Here is a 20,708-nt window from a genome sequence, read left to right on the forward strand (position 1 = left end):
TATTTAAGTCGCTCGTCCGCCCCCATCACACCACTACCAGGTTAACACACAAATACTTTGCCTTAAAGATATAGTTCATTTACCCGCCCTCATGTCATTCCAAACCTGTAGGACTCTCTTTCTTCTGTAGAGAGAAGAGAAGAATGTTGGTAACTAAGTCTCGGTTCCCTTTGACTTCCATTGTATGGATATTGCTTGTCAGCGTTCAAAATATCGTCTTTTTTGCTAAGAAGGAAAAAAGAGAGAAATGCATACAGGTTTGGAACATGAAGGCGAGTAAATGATGATACAATTTTCATTTTTGGGGTGAACTATCACTTTAAGGAAGACCTTGAATACAAAAATTGCTTGAGAAAATTAAGTTTATTTTCATTTTCATAAAACAACATTACTTGATTTCAAAAGACAAATTAAGAAAAAGTAAAACTTTCATAAAAATACAACAGTAACCAGATTCGATCGATTCATCTCGAGGCGAGAAGAGGTGTAGAATGACGAAAGAGCCTGTTTTTTTAAATGTCTTGCTCTTCGGTCCCATCTGTGTGAAAAATCGTGTTACCGCTCGCATGATCCGGTGATAGGCTTGTGTTTAAATGCATCAACGAATACATGAGTATCAAAATAATGTCCTGATCTCTAAACACCGATATTCTTCCCCTACGTAAACTAAAAAGTAAAAAGAACAGCTTAGATGACTCTCGTATTCCATAATGAAACCTCTGAAGCAAAGAATGATGGGTAAAGCGGTCCTTAGATAAGGTCCATAAGAATTTCATCCTCCATGACGCTCGAAACTGAAGGCATCCCGGGATTCTGTGCGACTGGCCCACGTGGACCTGTAGGGATCATCAGTGGACCTGTGGGAATGTGAAACTTATTAAATAAATGTATCAAATGAAACATAAATAGTTGTACAAACCACAGCAAATAAATGAAATCTCTTACACAATTAACAAGGTCACAGATGTGATAAAAATAAATTGTGCTAATGATACCCGTACTGGAAATGAAGTGTTACCTTGGTGAGGCTGCCTCCACTGAGCCTGCATCTGAGCGCCCCCTCCTGGTGCTGGATGGACCATCTGCTGGATGGGATGCATTCCCTGCATGCCCTGCATCCCACCCTGCTTAAGAGAGAGAGAGATGAGATGACGGCATATCAGTGCAAGCCGAACTGTGACTGGAGAGATGATTTCACAGGTATGAAGGGGTCAGTCACATTCAAGGGCGTTGTTTTGGTTTGAACATTGGGAGGGTTGAAGTGAACCATTTTAGCGGGATCCCCGGGCATGCTCCCCCTTGAGATTTATTTGTTTGATTGTTTATTTATTTATTTGTGCAAATCTTGTGCATTTGTGCAAATCATCTACACATGCAAAGCTGGTTGATAACATAACTGCAATTAGGTAATAGCCTAGTTAACAATGACTTAGGATATTTGGTGTATTCTAGATTACTGAGGCATCTGGAACCTTATCAGTTTGACATAATTATGTACTTCAAAGTCCCATGGGAAGTCAGCGTGAATTTACTTAACATTTTTTTACACTGAAAGTGTTTATTTCCTACTCCTAACAGTTCATAAGGCTCTTAATGATTTTGGCTATGTCTGAACGCCAGGTTTTTCCTGTCAGTCATCATTAGAACAAAACACATTTTACTTACACATGGGGAAAAACTGATTGTTTTGTCCAGACTTTAAAGTACTTGCCCTTATGACAATGTACCATAGTTCTTGTAATCTTTCAATTGTAGCATTTGTTACAATAAGGCTATAATTACAGGTAAGGCCATTGATGATGACTCATTACTATGCTTAGGCCAATGTTGACGTCTTTCTTTTTTTTATAGATCTATAGCATTTGTTATGAAAAATAGAAACTATAGCTACAACATTCCACAGTTGTAATAAAAATCTATAATCAAAAATATATTTAATTAACAGATCATCTATTATAAATTCTACAAGTTAGTCCAAATTTATCACAAATACAATAAAACGTGATAAATTCTAGTATGGGTGGTCATGAGTAGTTTAAAAAGTTTCTAATTTATGTCTTTAATTTATATGGCTGTTTTAGATCATGTTTGGCTTTCTCTATACCGTTTTAAAGTTGTAAATTCTCCATAGAATTTAAAAGAGTCCCACATTTTATTGCCAGCATCACAATAGGAACAGCTCGCGCAAATCTTGGAGCTTGCTTGTGAACAGTATAAGGTGATTCGCACGCCGCGAAAGCACAAAATAAATAAACAGGGCTTCAGTTTGGACGGGAACTTAGCGCGTATAAAAGCTAAGAATAAGCAATGTATTAAGAGCCTAATTCTAAAGAATAATTATTAATAATAATTGTTATTGTAATTAAAGGAGCAGTATGTAATATTGACAGCTATTGGTTGAAATGGGTACTGCAGTCCAAATTCGAAATATTGGAGAGAGTTGTTTCCCCCGCCCCCTCCTCCTCAGACTCAATGCTCACGTGGGTTGCCAGATTGAGGACATGCAACAGAACCGAGCGCAACTGACAATGGAAGGCGAGGAGACTTGTAAGTTTATGAGTTGATTTATCCCCGTTTTGATATGCTCCCGTTCATAGAGATTTTTAGATGGATGCCAAGGCTTTTTATGTCGGGTAGAATCTGTGATCTCTGAGTTTGTTTGCTGGTTTCCATGGCTGCAATACGCTGTGTTTTCCGCCAACTGGCAACTCGGGTGTCGAAATACTATTGGGTAAATTGGCAATGTGCGGTATCGCACAGACCAAAACAAAAACGCACATTTCAAAGTAGAATAACTGGCTGTAGCATTGGTTTTCAGAGAAACGAGTGTGTGAACTTAGCATTTTTCCTAAATATCTGCAAAAATATTATGGTATTTTCATGCTTTTGTACAGTGAAAAAACACAGCACTTTTAATAGCCTGGGGTTACTGAATATTTCAGACTAAATATTTTTATATTTTGGATGTATTGTATTTTAAATCATGTTTTAAAAAAAAAGACCCGTCCGATTGTGACGTCATATTACGACCATTGCAGCGTCTGTTGAAATTTTGCATGCTCAAAATCTAGTGTGACAGTGGCTTAAGGAAGTGGTGTGGAAGGGCATCATGTGCTATTCACTGCACACACTTACAGGTTGTTGGCTGAGGAGGAGACTGCGGAGCTGGGGGTTTGCGCCTGGGTTTGGGAGCCGGAGCATGCCAGCAGGAGCCTGGGCTTGAGCTTGGCCCTGATTGGGCGGAGCACCAGTGACTGGCGGCTGTTGATTGCCTGTTGCGGCTGCTCTCAGCTAATGGAAACCAAAATCACACACAGCGATGAAAAAAGAAAGTAAGTGAACATTAGAAGGCACTGCTGTAAAACACTATATTACATAAGTGGTAGTTCTGTGTGAGAGAGCTATGAATACAGACCACTGTAACTGTGTTAATGGTATTAAAGGGGACATTTTTTCCCAGAAGTCCACTTATAATACAAGGCAAGGCTTCCTGCATCAAATACAGTTGTAACTTATTTGTTTTACTTACATAACCATTTTCACTCTATTATATAGAATTTAATATAATTTTATATAGAGTTTTGTTTGACACAGTTAGTAAACTGGATATTCACAAGCAGAATTGTTTCTTCTAGGGATGGAAACCATAGGAAAATTGAATGATTCCAGGGGCGGAATAAATGCGATTCAATATTACATAATACAAAACAACGTAGTAGCATATTTCATGCATTCTTTATTGACTTGTATAAATAAAATACTAATACTACGACAAATTTCATCTTCTTCAAACTAAGCGTTGTCATAAGAACAGAAACTAAACTGACTGAAGGCTCAACAGCCTTATGTAAAACATGAGACACGCTGCTAGCGCTGAATGTTTTTGATTCATTAAAAATAACCAACTCGACAGTCATTCATTCAGGAATTGGAATACATTGGTCTCGCAGTATGATTTGTATTCAATAATAAAAAGTCATGCCATAGAGGGTTAAAAGAACCGACTCATGAGAGTAATTTCTTCGAGAATGGGATGGACTGCACTGCACTGGTTGTGCTGTATGGTTTATGTCTAACTGGGAGTTTCTTGGACAGAATAAGCTGCAAAGCAGACCAGACTTCATGTCAATGTGACACTATCCTCTTTCTGACCTTTAATCAGGCTGTATCTTTAAGACATCTATATGTAAATGACTTCTGTTATGTTTGGCTAACCTCTTAACATTTGAAATGAGTAACAGCTCCACTGTCTAGATGCTGAATACTGAAAAGGTGTTGATATGTAAATGAAATGTAGGTGACTATGGCACATTTTTAATGGCACGCTTTTGCAGCTTAGTTTCATAAATGGACTAGACTTACACTACCGTTCTAAAGTTTGGGGTAAGTATTTTTTATTTTATTTTAAAGAAATTATTACTTTCATTTAGCAAAGATGTATTAAATCAAATGGGACAGTAAAGATATTTCTGAATCCAGAAAAATGTATCCAGGTTTCCACAAAGATATTAAACAGCACAACTGTTTTTAAAATTGATAATAATAAGTAGTGTTTCTTTATATTACTGTTTTACTGTATTTTTGATCAAATAGATGCTGCCTTGGAGAGCATAAGAGACTTGTTTCAGCAATGTCCCCTTTAACACATGGCGCTGTTCACAAGATTGGTGCTGAAATGGCAGAAAATCAAGTGGTGAAAACCTGTGTTTGCAGGAATCGTGGTCCAGCGTGTGTGCATGCATGCGTGTATAATTGCGTTTCTGATTCTCACCATGTTGTTTTGTCTCTGCTGGTCCTCCATCAGTGTGACCTGACTGACGGAGGGCAAGCCCACCACCACAGACTGAGGCAGAAAGAGAGGGACAGAGAGCAGGAGACGAGGAGGGTTTAGAACAGCATGCACATTCCATCTCAGGCCGAGGAGAAATACAAACCGGGTGAGTGCACAGGGCAAGAGAGACAGAGAGAGAGAGAGAGAGCAGGGCAGGGGAGAGAAGAGAGGGGAAGAAGCACTGCTGGTTTACCTGCTGTTGCACGTTGCCATGCGTAACAGGGATGGGGCCCGGCGGTCTGTTGAGGAAGTTCTGATTGGACGGGACCTGTCCAGGTTGCATCTGACCAGCATTATTCATCCGAGAAAAGGACATACAATGAATTACTGACAGAATTAAAACAAATGTAGCATATGCACACTTCTCAAGCAAAATAGCTTTTTGGTTTCTCTGAAGTGTCCAAAAATGCAGTTCTTTTCATGATGGTGTATGCGTTTTCATTATTGTACGTTATTACGCTAGAGTTCATGTACATGCACATTTTCAAGTGTGTGACTGTGGCCTTGTTCACACTACTACGTTTTCATTTGAAAAGCTTTTTCGAAAACAATGACACATTCTTAGTCATGTGAATCATATTGTGCTGATAGATACCTATGTTTATACCGGTATTGTGCCTGTTGCTAAAGATATGTTTCAGTTTGTACACTCTTCATATCACAGTCCTGCAAAGATGACAGAAAATATACTCCCAATTGCTGTTCTGCGGCAAAACATGAGGGCAGTTGTGTTTAGACCAAACATATAATGGTGTGTGTGTGCGAATTGAACGCATCAGTAAATGGTGAGATATTTTGCTAAATAAAATGATCCTGGCATACCATGAGGACTTGATTATGTCTGTTCAGTCGGCATAATCCAAGCAAGCGTTTATGAGGCTTTTCGCATGCACAATAAGGTTCATTTGACTTTTTAGTGTGGCCATGAAACTTTGGATGGAAAGCGTTTTAAAACGAAAAAGCAGTTTTCAAATGTAGGGTTCAATCCAAGTTATGCTCAATCAACAGCATTTGTGGCATAATGTTAAAGGTGGGGTATGTGATTCTCTTTTTTGTCCATTTTTTCAAAATCACTTGAAATCCTATTCCTAACCCACTTACAGCCACTGCGTTAGAAGCACTGAAATGAAAATTAAGCAATTTAATCATCTGTGGAACAGGCAGGACTCGAAAAACTCCAGCCAATCATTTCCAAGACCTCCTAGAATCATTGGACAGTAAGTTCGTCAATCAAACGGTCGTACCCCCTCCCCCCATTCGAATGGGTGGAGTCAGGGCCAGCGTTGGAGGAAAGAAGGTAGGACCATTTGAGTTGTGTATTTTCAAAATCTGCCGGCCGTTTTGCAAATCCCATACCCTACCTTTAAGGTGCCGAATCAATGTAATGGTGAGATGATTACAATAGAAGTAAAAAGGGTCAGTTTGTCATTTTTATCGCCATTTTAGGGTTTAAGGCATTCCATTGTCATTGCAATGAAGTTGAAAAAACAAAGAACTTTACACAGAAAAGGTAAGTGATTTTTTCTCATTAAAATCATGTAATTTTAACATTTACGATTTGGCCTCATTCCCTTACACTGTATGTGTCTCACTGTAACCCAGACATTTATTCATTTATTTTTAAAAAGAGGGACAAGTTGAAATTATTTTTTTTTTTTATATATCAACAATGTCCAGGGATGCAAAAAAGGTGAGACAGATCTGAGGAAAAGCTTCATTGGGAATTTAATGCGAAAGAATAATCTCCAAATTCCACATATACTTAGTAAGTCTCACTGGCTCTTCCATTTTACTGGCTCTTTACTCAGAATATTCCTTAAGAGTGAAATTCAAGCATTTTTTCCAACAATGTCATGGTAAATCAGGGCCTTTTGTCTCAGGTTACCTTTAGAATGGCTGGAATGATCCTCGATTTTTCTCCCCTTTCAATTAGTGATCATTGAAACCGTTAGCTGTTTAGCTGGCATGTTGATGCCAACCAGAGGGTTGTTCCATAAAAGACGCTTAGAAAAGCGGGGATTAAACTCCAAAACCGGACTTGAATGAGCCTAACAAATAAGTTGGGGCTAAAGTGGTTCCATAAAAGGTAATTGAAGTTCACGCAATCTCACTAATTTGATCCAGGTTTATCTAGTCTAGATAATTGCGTGTGCACGCGTTTCTGAAGCAGCCCTAGAGGTCGATCGTGGATCAAATCGATCCACCATCAAACAGCGTATATTTTGTGCTGTTTTATGCGTTTGTGAGATGTTTTTTTCCCCCCTCAGTGCAAAACTTACATTTTACAGTTATATTCTGCATCTGTAAATGTTAGAAAGTCATGCAAATGTATCCATTTTGCTGCTAATCTTCATATTGAACGAGCGCTGCTGCGTGCATGCGCGCCAAATAGGAGCGCAATAATTCTGACTAAAATATACATTTTGCTTGGAAAATTAATATGCGATATTTTATAACACTAGAAATATCTTCTAATTATAATGATTTATAATAATTTCTAAAGTAGGCTACATTATGGAGAGGATAACATGAAATTAAGAGCAAATGTATACATTTTGAAAAGATATGTGCAACTCTAAAATCAAAGAATATTCCATAAAATAAAGGAATATATATTAGCCTACATTAACTACATTTTTATATAACCCTCCCTCCCTTTTATTTCTAGTTATTTGTTATTTTATTTATTTACTTATTTAATATTGAATATTTGATATTCAAATAATATTACTTGAATAACTATTAGGAATTGTGTGTCATTATAAGAGTTTGATATAAATATGTGAATGTTAAATTTTTCTTAATATTTATTTATTGTTTTTTGTCTTTTCCCCCTTAAATCATATGTAAATGTGTCTAACTATGTACTTTTTGGTTATTGTTCTAATCATGTGTTTTTTAGGCTATGTGTTGGTGGGTATTATCACAAAAGAAAAAAAGTAGAAGGAAAAATAAGGAATATTTATTGGGGGAAAATATGATGTCTTTAAAGGAACTGTCAATTTGTATAATTGTGTTAAATGTGTTTGAATTGAAAGACATAATAAAGTACATAATAAATAAATAAATAAATATATATATAAATATTTGTTATTTGGACATTAGATGTGCCTTATTTAGAATTTTAAACCTACAAGTGTATTTTTATGATAGCAATAACTGTAAAGGGACTATTGTAATGGGGTAAATCAAATGTAGGCTAATATACTGTCAATTACTAAGCTCAGATTCATCTTACCAGTTAAAATTTATACTGTGCTTTTGTAATTATTATTTTTAATTTTGTGATTTTAACTTCTGCTTTACAAAGCTTTTTTTTTAGATTGTGTTCTAATGTTCTTCTAATCATAAACATGTACTACAGCTGCCAAACAAAACCAGAGAGAAATGTATTCATAAATCAAAATCTAATTAAATCTTGGGCACAAAACATTCAGCCAGGAAAAAAAGAAAACCTGTAGTATATATATTGTATTTAGGCCTATCTATCTATATATCTATATCTATATATATACAGTATATATATATATATATATATATATATATATATATATATATATACAGTATATATATATATATATATATGTCTATATTGTCTAATTTATCATTGTAGCCTTATTTAAGTTGGTTTTCTGTATACTGTGTATTTATTTTTGGACTAATAGTGGTTAATAAAGTCCAATAATGGCATGAGAGAGTGTCAGTGGTAATATCATTGTGTTCCTATTGGTCAGTGTTAGAGGATCCGTGTAACAACTGAGGCTTAGCCTGACAGTTAGCCTGCCCTGGACCAGGCTAGTTTCCCAGCATAAGTTGCCAGGGTAACTGAGTTTGAACTATTTTAAGTTTGCTTTATGAAACAGAATCCACCGACAATAAGTCTGACTTACCAAAATAAGCCTGGCTTGTATTCTAATCTTGTTTTATGGAACAACCCTCAGGACATGCGCCAGTGACACATGGATACAATTTTGCAATGTTGTCTTTAACCTTGTGGACCTTTGTTTTAAATTGCCAAAGCTACATTTAACTCACAATTAGCACTTAGAAAGTGTTAATTTTAGATGCTGTGTGCATTATGTGGGCAACAAATGCAAAACCAGATACAGTTACTCACAAGACGCATCACACATAACTGGATTGATTTCATTTTTAAATAAACATTTTACAGAGACAAAATTATTGTGTTAGTTTAGATGTGGATTACATCTGTGCATCTTTTTTGTGTATTATATTAACAATTTAAATTTTTTATGCTACTTAGTTTGCATCATATCAGTAACTGTGTTTATTTGTACTGAAAACAACACCATTTTGTGTGACTCACCGATCGGTGCTGCTGCACTTGTTTGTGGTTAGTGATGACCTGTCGAATACCATTGACGAATCCGCTTTGGTCATTAGGGATGAGTCCCATGAAGATCCTCTTCCTAGACGAGTACAGCAGCATCAGCACACGCACCTCACATGGAGCACTGTGGGGGAAGTGCACACAGCCAGCCTACACACACACACACACACACATATAGATACACATATACATCAAACTATGTGCCAATCCACACATCTAGACAGCACACACAACTAGAGTGACTGGAGAGCTGCCTGAGCCAGCATGATTATATTTGAAGACAGGATTAAAATGAACTAAGCAGCTGTTTTCCAGACACAGATTGAACCTAAAACTGAATTTAATCAGTGTTAATGGTGATTCACTACTGACAGATCTCTTAGTCTGCGTCAAGGGATCTAGCTCCAGGGTAAAGGTTCATTTCAGACCCTTTCATTTTCAGAGGAAATGCTGGCCTGTGTGAATTTGCTGATTTTTTTTTCATGAGACTTTTTTTTTTTTCATAACTAAATGTGAAAATCTTTTTATTTTGCTGCAGTGACGCTTAAAAGCAGAGGAAGAACTCCCCCAAGAGGCTGAAGAGCATTATTACACACTATCACATTCTCTTTAGTAGTCTGCAATGAGAAATACACTAAAACAGAGATATAGGCATAGGCAACATAAAAAACCTGTTCTATATGAGGAGTTATTAGCCTGATTATTCATTCTTGAACTGACTGATGTATCTTACAGGAGGAGGTTATAAATAAGATGCTGTTCATGTACTCACAAATCCATTTGTCATAATGCGATACAGTCCCTTCAAAGACTCCATATCTTTATTAGTGAAGAGAAACTGCACCATACGAGAGTTCCTGAACAGAGGGCCCAGAGTAGTCTATAGAAAGAAAAGACGACATATGGATCATTGTATTAATAACCCATGTGACCCAGACATTTGACCAACACTTCAGCATGTGTATTAGGATGAAATTAACAAAAGCAGTTTGAATGCCAGTTTAAAGTCAATAGGAGATTTTAAAAATGATCTTGATCTAATTTAAATACATGTATAGTATAAGTCAAATTATTTTTTAAAGGTATTAATTTGTACAATGAATAGTCTTTAACATTCTGTATTTACTGTATTTAGCTTACTGTGTGTAGCAAGGAAGTATGCATAGTCAGACGCAGGGAGTGGACAAAAGTAGAAGGACAAAATGATAGAAGAGCAGGAGAAGAAGATGGTGGAGAAAGGAGGACAAGGAGGAGGAGAAGATAAAGGGGGAGAAAGGTAATTATGAGATTAGGTAACAGATACAGATGGTAACAGAGGTAACAGATGATCAATTAATCAAGAGATGATAATTAAGGAAGAGGAGGAGATGATGATGATAGAGTAGAAAAAGGAAGAGGAGAAGAAAAAGGAGAAAATGAGGTGATGATTAAGAGGATAGTCCACCTAAAAATGAAAATTAGCCCATGGTTTACTCACCCTCAAGTTATCCTAGGTGTATATGACATCTTTCAGACGAATACAATCTGAGTTATATTAAAAAATGTCCTGGCTCTTTCAAGCTTTATAATGGCAGTGAATTGCTGTTTCTGTTTTGAAGTCCATAAAAGTTACTTACGCAACTTGTGACGTCGGAAGTAGCGCGTCATGGCATAGCGTAAATATCAGCAGTACGCCACATTACTCGCATAAGTTGCGCTTTAGACTTAAGTGGAATCTGTATGTTTGTTTGGCCGGAAGCTAGTTATTTTACTTTATAAAGGTTTAAATATGAATATTTTTCTTACACAAACGCATCGCTTCGCTTCAGAAGGCCTTTATTAACCCCCCAGAGCCGTGTGGAGCACTTTTATGATGGATAGATGCACTTTTAATGGATTTCAAAACAGAAACAGCAATTCACTGCCATTATAAAGCTTGAAAGAGCCAGGAGATTTTTTCATATAACTCTGATTGTATTCGTCTGAAAGAAGAATGTCATAAACACCTAGGATAACTTGAGGGTGAGTAAATCATGGGCTAATTTTCATTTTTGGGTGAACAATCCCTTTAAAGTTGTTCTAAACCTGTTTGAATTTCTTTTCTGTTGAACACAAAAGAAGATATGTTAAAGAATGTTGGTAATCAAACAGTTGACGGTAGCATTGACTTCCATAGTAGAAAAAAAATTCTATGGAAGTCAATGGGAACCATCAACTGTCTGGTTACCAACATTCTTTAAAATATCTTATTTTGTGTTCAACAGAAAAAATAAACTCATACAGGTTTAGAAAAACATGAGGTTGAGCAAATTATGACAATTTTCAATTTTGGGTGAACTATCACTTTAAGGTAGGGGAGGAAATGAAGGAGTAGAAAAAAGGAAGAGGAAAATATTTGGAGGAGGAAAATAAAAGGTGCAGAAAAAGAAATGTGGAAGAGGAGGAAAAAATATATACGAATAAAATGGAGGAGATGACGATTATGAAGAGGAGGAAATGATGGAGAGGAAAAAAGAAGGAAGAAAGGATTGAAAAGGAGAAGAACAAAAATTAGAAGATCATGCAGGAACAAGACGAAAAAGATAAAGGAAGAGAGGACAATGATGAGGAAATAGGAGATGACAGAGAAAAAATGGAGGAAAGAAAAAGATGAAGAAAACACTGAAAGATAATGGAGGAGATAATAAAGGAGAACAAGAAGTAGAATATCAACAATAAGGAGAACAAGAAAAAGAAGAATGAAAAGAAATCCTTGCTTCCTTTGCAAGCAGAGTAATGTATCCTGCAGGGAATGACAATGTTCACATTTACCAGGAGCTGCTGAGGGATGAGCTGCATGATCAGCTTCTGTGGCCACTGGTCTGTATTTCTGAAACAAAATACACCACGTCATTCTCTCTGTGCATCTCTACCATTTATCCTACATTATGCAAATCTGGGCCAAACGGGAGTCACTCACAGATTCTCCCCTTGGCTCACTTGGACCTGGCAGGGCAGGGAGCGTGTAAGTTTTGTGTTGGAGTCCATGGAGGAAGCCTTGGGCTTCTGCGGTGATTGATGGAGACAGAGGGAAAGGTGACAGGGGGAGGGAAAAAAGGAGAGGCAGAATAAGATGAAGAGGTTAACATACAGAGTAAAAAGACTTTGCTGGCAGAGATGGATGGTGGGACTCAAGGCAGGAGGTCTCGGTGAAATAAACAACCCGTGTGTGCAACTTCCACAACAAGAGAGATCGCGCTGGCAACGGAACAGCTGCTACATTATTATGTCAATCAAAACAGTGCAAGCAATGAGCATTACATACATACATTTGCCTCAAGAGCCCTGCAGTTTTTGAACACAAGAATATTTCCCCCAAGGAAACATGTCTGATGCAACCTAATTTTTCAGGGCTCCGTTTAGACAGACTTGTTGACTCAAGCAAACAGCTATTCGATTTTGAAAATATACCAGATTTGCACATCCTTACTACAAACCACCCTACAGTATCGCTGCAAAAGGACAGTGTGGATGAAAAGCAGGACTCATCTGCTGATTTGATTAAATTTACACAGCGCAGCTTGGCAGTGTTTGTGTTTGCGAATAGTGTGCGATGAGCTGTGTGAACTCATCATCCAGATGGTGACTCCGCGACAGGCCTCAGCAACGGCGCGTGCCGCCATGCTTGATAAGCACGCATTGGTTTGCTGGCATGTTACTGACCAGATGGTGATAATGACCACGACGTGTGCGTCTGTGTTTTTGTTTCCTGATCATTTGTGTTGACCCTTTGTCAAAACAAAACATTTCAATAGTCGACTGTGTGTTTGAGAACATCCATTGCTAAGACGCCCCCTGAGATGATCTCGTGGCCATTGCGGTATGGTCAATAGAGCTTCATTAATCTAAAGAGAGGGCGTCTCCCATAAATCAAACAGAAATCAAGAAACATCATTGATTCCATTACAGGCACAATGCCCAAGGGTCACCTAACAATACATCAGTGAAATGCGACTAGATAGCTTTAACAGTTTCAGTCTCAGTGAGCAAATCAATCTTTTTCACACATCGAGAAAAGCCTACATTTTATAGGCAAGTTATGGGAGTCTTTCAGAGAGATTAATTGAGACACTAATTATGTCTCAATATCCAGTAGGAAACCACAAACAAAACACCCCTTGCATACCTGGTTGGTGCAGGCAGTTGTTTAGGACACAATTCATACAACAGAAAGAATAGAAAAAAACCCCACACGCTGTCGTATCTTGCAACAGTGTTATTTAAGTATTATTTATATACTTTTTTTATTTAATACTACTTCATTTAAATTTTAGTTTACGTTTTAGTTTGTTTATGTGCTTTGTCCTTTTTTAATTTCTTATATATTTAGCTTCAATTTATTTTTATTTCAGTTTTAGTTCAGTTTTTTTTTTTTCATCTAATATTTATTTTATTTTATTTTATTCCAGCTTTATTTCAATAAAGAAAATAATTTGTAATAGTTTTAGCTATTGTTAAAAATAACAACACTGGCTTGTTATTAGCAACGTTAAGAAAGGTTATTTATAATTTTGGGGCATTTTCTGTTCTTACTTGTACTAAACCATATAGACTAATCACAGTTCAGTATAGAAATATTACAGTAGCTAGGTTCCCATCCATATATTTATTTTGCAAATTGTGGTATATTGCGTAAAAAAAATGTGACACAATCGCTCGCATAAAGCTTGCCAAAAGTAATGATTATAAATCAACCGAAAGGAGACTGTCTGAACATTTTGATAATTTATTAATAAACTAGTTTTTTTGTCAGTGTCAGCTGCAAAGATGTAGTTGAAAATGCTGACTCGTCACCTCCTCCGCGCCTTTAGAGAGAAAAGGACGTTTCATACAGATTACATAATCAAAGAGTATTTGTTTTCGATTTGAATTGGTTCATTTAATAGTAGACATTTCAAAATGTCTAGACATATTTCTAATGTCTGTGAGGCAAGTATACGCTGAGTTTCATTTTTGTGACACAAGATGGCAGAAAGAGCCCTCTGGTTGTTTTCTTTTATTTATTAATCTATAAATTACAGAAACGTCTGTCTGTCTGTCTGTGTGTGTGTGTGTGTGTGTGTGTGTGTGTGTGTCTGTTAACCACATATCTCTCGAACCGTTAGTCCGATGGATTTCAAACTTGACAGGTGTCTCGCTACGGGCACGAGTAAGTGCAGTGCCAAGTTTGACGTTGTTTGGATGAGAAATGCTAAAGATATCGTTAAATATATCATTTTTAAAAGGTTGTGGTTTAAAAATAAACATTCTGACATTAGAGGGTTGTATCGGTCAAAGAAGCCCCAAGAAGGTTGTGGTTTAAAAATAAACATTCTGACATAAACACTCTGTCAGCTACACTGTTTACTTCTGAATATTATAGTTTGGTTCCAGAACGTGATCCATTTTGATTAATTTGAGTAAAAATGTGTTTTCTTTACCAAGAAAGTGGCAAGATGAAAACGACTATTTTCTGTTTCAAACTTTCACATAGCATCTTTAGGTTATAATAACATAAAAAATTCAAATCCAGATTTTGATTTTCAAAGATCTATTATAAAAACGGATTATTTTTCCCCAAAAATGGAATAAATTCATGACACTTTTTTTTTTTTTCAAAATGCAATTAATCCATTGAATCAATATAAAAGTTATTTTTTATCATATTGAAACTGTTGAAATCAGCCATCACTAAGAAATATCTCCTGAACTTTTTTGACGGCGATCAGCTCACAAAAACTGATTTTGCACGGGCACTTTGCACTGCTCCCTGAATCGACGCGCTTATTCATTTGTGGATGTTAACTGAATCTGTAAGTCAGCTATGCTGTTTACTTCTGAATATTATATTTCATTCTGGTGCGCTTAAAGTTATCGCTACTGTGTAATAGTAGCCTATGCTATTCACCAACTAAACATATCCTATTCAATGCGTTCACAGTCTCTTTCACGGGCATCATTTGTAGTAGCCTATTCACAAACTGTTTCCTCAAGCATAGCGTTTTCTCGGAGTTCACTGTGTGCTTTCTACCATGCACAAATAAAAATGTCACTGAATTTTTGCTGTGTAATTGTAACAATGACCACTCAAACACACCAAACCAACAATTACTAAAAACACACTCAAAAACTGATTTTGCACGGGCATTTTGCACTAGCACTTAGAAGGTTGTGGTATACATAAACACTCAGTCAGCTATACTGTTTACTTCTGAATATTATAGTTTATTCACAGCCATCATTTGTAGCAACCTAGCCTGCTCCCTGAATTCAATGCGTTCACAGTCTCTTTCACGGGCACCAAACCAACCATTACTAAAAACACACACAAAAACTGATTTTGCACGGGCATTTTGCACTAGTTTTACAAAAGCACAACGTTTTGTTGTTATTGTCAGTGACACAAATAAAAGTAGACCCTTTACAGTTTTGAATGTTGTTTTACTCTTTACTCTTATATGGCCAAAGAGTATTTTAAGTTCTTTCCGCTGTTATCAGGAAAAAATGACTGCGCTTGCTCCTCCAAGAACACTTGGATATGTGCCAATAATAGAACATTTATCCAGGTTAACGTTGGAGTGAGCGACCATGTAAAGTGTGCAAATGTTAGGCTACTACAAGGTTTCAAATGATAAGCCACAGTTAGGTTGATGAATGCTGATTGATTTCCTGCTTAACGTACTGCAATCACCATATGGACCAGCTTTGTTACGATCTGTCCGTCATGGACTACGTGACTTTGCCACTTCCAGTAGATTTTTTTTTTTAAACAAATTCAAATTTGGTCAACTCTAGTTAGTCTTCTCATCGACTAACGTTTGGTCAATTATTAGGGGCCGCCCTACTAATCACCATTCAGTATGCAAGAATTACCATGAAATCACTAGTATAAGCTTCTCACCTCCTGCCATTCTAGAACTCCACTCCACGCCACAATCTTGTTGGCAACACCCTGCTGTGCCCCAGCCGAAGGCGCAGGTACAGCAGTCTGGAAAATAAGAATATATTGAAAGGGCAAGAGCATGATAAAGAGGAAGAATCCAAATGAAACAGTATCCACAGAAATACATTTCTCAAGTCTGACCATGCCAGGCTGAGTTGGTGGAGGTGTCTGCTGATTGTTGGGCTGCTGCTGAGGGGCCTGAGGAGGTTGCTGGTTGGGTGCGGGCGGGCCTGGTGGTGGGACTTGTGGTTGCTGTTGGGGCTGCTGAGGTGGAACTTGTTGCTGCGTTAACACTGGCGGTGACACTGTGGTAACTGTAGATAGGCTGGGTTTACCTCCTGATGGGAGAACTGGTGGCTGGCTGAAAGGAGGAGTTGGCATTTGAGGAACTGCAAACAAAACAAAAACAACTCAGTAAATGGTGTTTCAAATACAGACAATAGGTAAAGCAGGAACACAGCAGAAGACCCAAGAAGCAGAAATAAAATTTGACTCACATCGACTCTTCTGCTGCTGATTTGCAGCTTCTAACGCCTTCTGTGCTGCATCATGGGCAGCGTTTAAAGAGGGATTCTATGGGAAGAGAGTGTGAGAGTGTTTTTGTGTGTGTGTGAGAGTGTTTTGTGTGTGTGTGTGTGTGTGTGTGTGTGTGTGTAACAGAAGGACAACAGTCATGAGGCCTCATCATTAGTGTGCACAGCCTCATTTGAAAACAAAGCCAGATCTTTCCACAGAACACAAATGCATTCATGCACATCTTATCTACCACTTAGATCTATTCAAATGAGATTATAACAGCTGTTAGTCTTAATCTTAAGAATCAAAATGAGGCTGTGTATTACCAATAATGTGCTTCCAATTAGGCACAGAAAGGTTCAGAGTGAGTAGACTGCTCTACATCACTGAAGCAATGAGACAGAGCCAAAAATTAACCTTTTACTTCACCTGCCAATGGTAAGTGAACTGAGACAATTAATCGCTTATTAAAACGGCATATATTTTTGCTGTCCCTATTTTCCCTATGGCAAACAGTGCAGACTGGCATCTCACTCACAGCATCATATAAATTTCTTGGATCTAAACGACTGAGATCTACCATGATTTTGTTACACACACAGTTTTTAATTAGACCTTTAATTTAATTGAATGGAAATGAATAATTCTATTAATTTCCATTAACTGACACACACCTGGTATGGAAGGGCTGTGCTCATCTGAGGAGGAGTCTGGGCTACAGTGCCCAGAGGAGAATGGGACACAGGCAGAGACTGAGGTGGCAAGACAGGTTTAAGGGAGACTGGACCAGAACCTCCTCCAGGAGCAACTGGACACACACACGTAACAAAACATTAACCAGAGCAAATCTTACACTACTAGAGGTCTAAAGGTTTGTGATAATGTGGCGATATGTATCGGTGATGTGAACGATGAGGGTGAGTAAATAAAGACAGCATTTGAATTTTTGGATGAATTAACCCTTTAAAGTTTGGGAACAGTCATTTTGATACACTTTGCGATTAGAACAGTGATTGGTTGTACTGATCATCTGAATCAGTGACAGTGTAGGCATACGTGTCTAACATAATTCTGTCTTTTCAGCTTCAGAATCATGAATATTTTTATTCTAGTGTCACCATTTAGCATTTTAATCAGCAGTACATTTTTGCTAACTTTTTATCATACGTCTTAGAAGTAATAAGTAAATGGTTTAAAGTAGTAAAAAAATGTGGCTTAAAGTATTGCAATTGTATTGTGAGTTCAATACAGTGAATTGTATTAAATCGTGACATGAGTCTCGTTACACCCCTAAATAATACAATATAATACTATTTTATCTCATATTCTCCCATGTGCCAAAAGAGGGCTGTCCACCTGCTGACAAAAACTGTGGAGGATATATCACAGCACATTCATAAACACATCAAGGCAAGTGTCTTTCTTACCAGGAAGTGCAATGCCCCTGACTAACACCATGTGAAAGGGGTCTTGACAGTAGTCTGGGTGTGAGGATTCTGGTGCACCTGCTACCGAAGATGCTCGTTCAAAAAGAGAGCGAAGCGCTGGAAGTTTCCTTGGGGCAATTACAGAAAAATGGATCCCCCGCTACAGCCAAAAAAAAAATAAAAAAATAAAAATGATTATAAATTCATTAACTACATATGAGAAACAGACACCACCTTCTATAAATAAATGGCTCAGCTTAAAATTTGTTAAGACAGTGGAAAAAATAACATTATAACACATCATATTGTAGACTATGATAGCATCAACCAGTATGAACAGTATCAAGGCAAATACATTACATTATAGAATCTATCATCACATCAAATATAGGAAATAAACAACTGAACAAACAGGCAGATGCAATGCAGACTCACGTCACGTATGATCTGGACCAGGCTGTCTGCAGTGCAGCCTGTATAGCTGACGCTCTCCACAGCCGGTAGTAAGTATGGAGGAGAATTACACAGCAGCACACAAACCTTGTGGGTCTGACCACTAAAGAGAGAAACAATAGTTAAGTTTCCATCCACCTTTTTGTGCTATTCAGTTATCGACAAAGAGAAAATGCTTTAAAACAATGTCCCCTGCCCTTGAGCTGTTTCCATACATAATTTTGTCTGCAACACAAATTATATTGCATCTTTCACATCCCAAATCTTAGTAAAATGGAGAAATAAGACAGCAGAATTTTGATTCCACAGAAGGAGGTCAAGAACTCACATTTGCTCCCTCATCTTTTTGAAGTCGTCAAAGAGCTGCAGGGCCACAGAAAGACCCTCAGCTATGAGACTGCAGCTCTCTGCTCCGCCTCCCATGAATCTGTGCAAAAAGCATCATCGTAAAAGCTGCAGCATTTAAAACATGAAAATCTTTAAAGCAGACATACACTCATAACTAACAGATCATCTAAACATCCAAGAGCACAATTTTATCTCAGTATTCCAATTGTAAAATGCAAATGTGATGAAGCCCTTACTGGATGCTGTCAATCCAAGAGACAAACTCGAAAGCTGAGCTGGTTGGAGCGTGGCACTGGACGTAGGATTCTGGAGCACAATCCACTGTGTTGAAGACCACCAGTCCATACTGAGTGCCACCATACTGATAAAGAAAAAAGATCATTAGATGGGATATCTGAAATGATAGCAGTAATGAAAAGAGAAAGTGTAAACGGCTTCATCCAACTCACATCTCCTCCAAAATCAGTTTCAGCAGGTGGTCCTCCATTAAAATACCTGTGATCATACAACGTAGGTTGGTAAAGAAGTCTAACAAATGTTAGAATGAATAAACAGGTGATGACTCTTACTCTATAGTCGGTAGTATGTAATTCTTCCGAAGTGATTCAAAATATGGACCAAGGTTTGCAGTTCCCTCTATGACAAACACTACATCTGACACCTGATTCAACCCAGACTTGGAGGTGGGGTCCATATGGGTCACCTTGGGTCTGCAACCAAGACAGACATTAGATCAATTTCATACAGAACATTTGCTGTAAGCATTAAATAACATTATTGTAGTGCACTTGCACTTAATGTTTAATGTGACTATTGACTCTAAAGCGGTGTTATGTATTGTTATTTTGTATTTAATTGTTATTTTATTATCATGTCTATTCTAAAACCTAGGGTACCGAACCATGACATACACATTTGGCTGTGTCTCAAACCTAGTCAAACGCCTACAAAGACATTTTTTTGTATGATTCAATGATTCAGTCCGTGTCAAAAAAAGATCTGACAGCCTCATTTTGGCTAATAAATATTTTTTCTCTTCTCATCCAATTAAACAGTAAATTCGTATAAGGATAATGCAAATACAAATCAAATAAAACATACAATGTGAACACATTTAAGTCTTACACATACAAGTCTTAGCATGTTAGTTAGCCGTTATCCTCAAATGCTAATTTAGCTCATGTGTCTTACCTGCTAGTATAAGTAGATCTGACTTTTAATAAGAATAAAACGGACTGATACAGTCATTGACATTGATTATATGTACACCAGCCGCCTTTAGTTGTATTATGAAAGCTTCATCTGAACGTTCATGTGGTTCGTAATGACAACAAATATCGTGATTTACGCTCGGCAATCGACAATCCGGTCTGGCCTTAGATCCGGAAAATGACTGGGTTGGTGAATCGATTTATGAGTGATCGATTTTTCTACCAAAAGTATGTAAATTTCAAACCCACCTCAAACTTAACTAGTCATCCATCAAAAATATCCATCCATTAATTATTTGTTCTATATATGTCTTTATTAGCAACCTACTTAGTTACTTAGTTTTACTTAGCCTACCTAAACCAATTTTGTTCAATCTTACGTTAAATTATGATATTTTATCTATTTTTTATGTGATGTATAGCCGACTTGATGCTTTTTGTAATGCGTTTTCATTGTAATGCACTTAAAGATGCATTTATTTTATGACAGGTCTAAAGTAGGCCTATATGCTATTATATTCACCTGCTATGTCTAATCTGGCCACCTGCCAAGATCACAGAGCTGAGCTAATTATTAATAGTAGTATATAAAGAGTTTCTAATGGGCATTGCAACTGGACTTTACATTATT

General features: G+C 37.2%; 1 protein-coding gene across 6 annotated transcripts; it reads right to left on the minus strand.

The window, feature by feature from the left end:
• Positions 1–344: 344 nt before the first annotated feature.
• On the minus strand, positions 345–20,242 carry med25 (mediator complex subunit 25). Of its 6 annotated transcripts, none has more exons than XM_084088111.1 (20): positions 20,058–20,242; positions 19,436–19,576; positions 19,316–19,361; positions 19,103–19,227; positions 18,847–18,945; positions 18,501–18,621; positions 18,066–18,225; positions 17,313–17,446; positions 16,620–16,695; positions 16,264–16,511; positions 16,081–16,167; positions 12,121–12,203; positions 11,973–12,030; positions 9,955–10,062; positions 9,159–9,332; positions 5,025–5,114; positions 4,772–4,843; positions 3,136–3,291; positions 1,019–1,127; positions 345–857 (listed from the first exon to the last, which is right to left on the minus strand). In XM_084088111.1, exons 2-20 carry the CDS (start codon positions 19,558–19,560, stop codon positions 751–753), a joined length of 2,178 nt encoding a protein of 725 aa, XP_083944237.1. In that variant the 5' UTR covers positions 19,561–19,576; positions 20,058–20,242; the 3' UTR covers positions 345–750. The 6 variants fall into 6 exon arrangements, with proteins under 6 accessions (XP_083944237.1, XP_083944236.1, XP_083944235.1 ...); XM_084088110.1 differs by having other exon boundaries at positions 1,019–1,124; positions 12,121–12,206; XM_084088109.1 differs by having other exon boundaries at positions 12,121–12,206.
• Between the last annotated feature and the right edge of the window lie 466 nt (positions 20,243–20,708).

This window comes from Abramis brama (genome assembly GCF_963993115.1).
Source record: "Abramis brama genome assembly, chromosome: 1".
NCBI lineage: Eukaryota > Metazoa > Chordata > Actinopteri > Cypriniformes > Leuciscidae > Abramis > Abramis brama.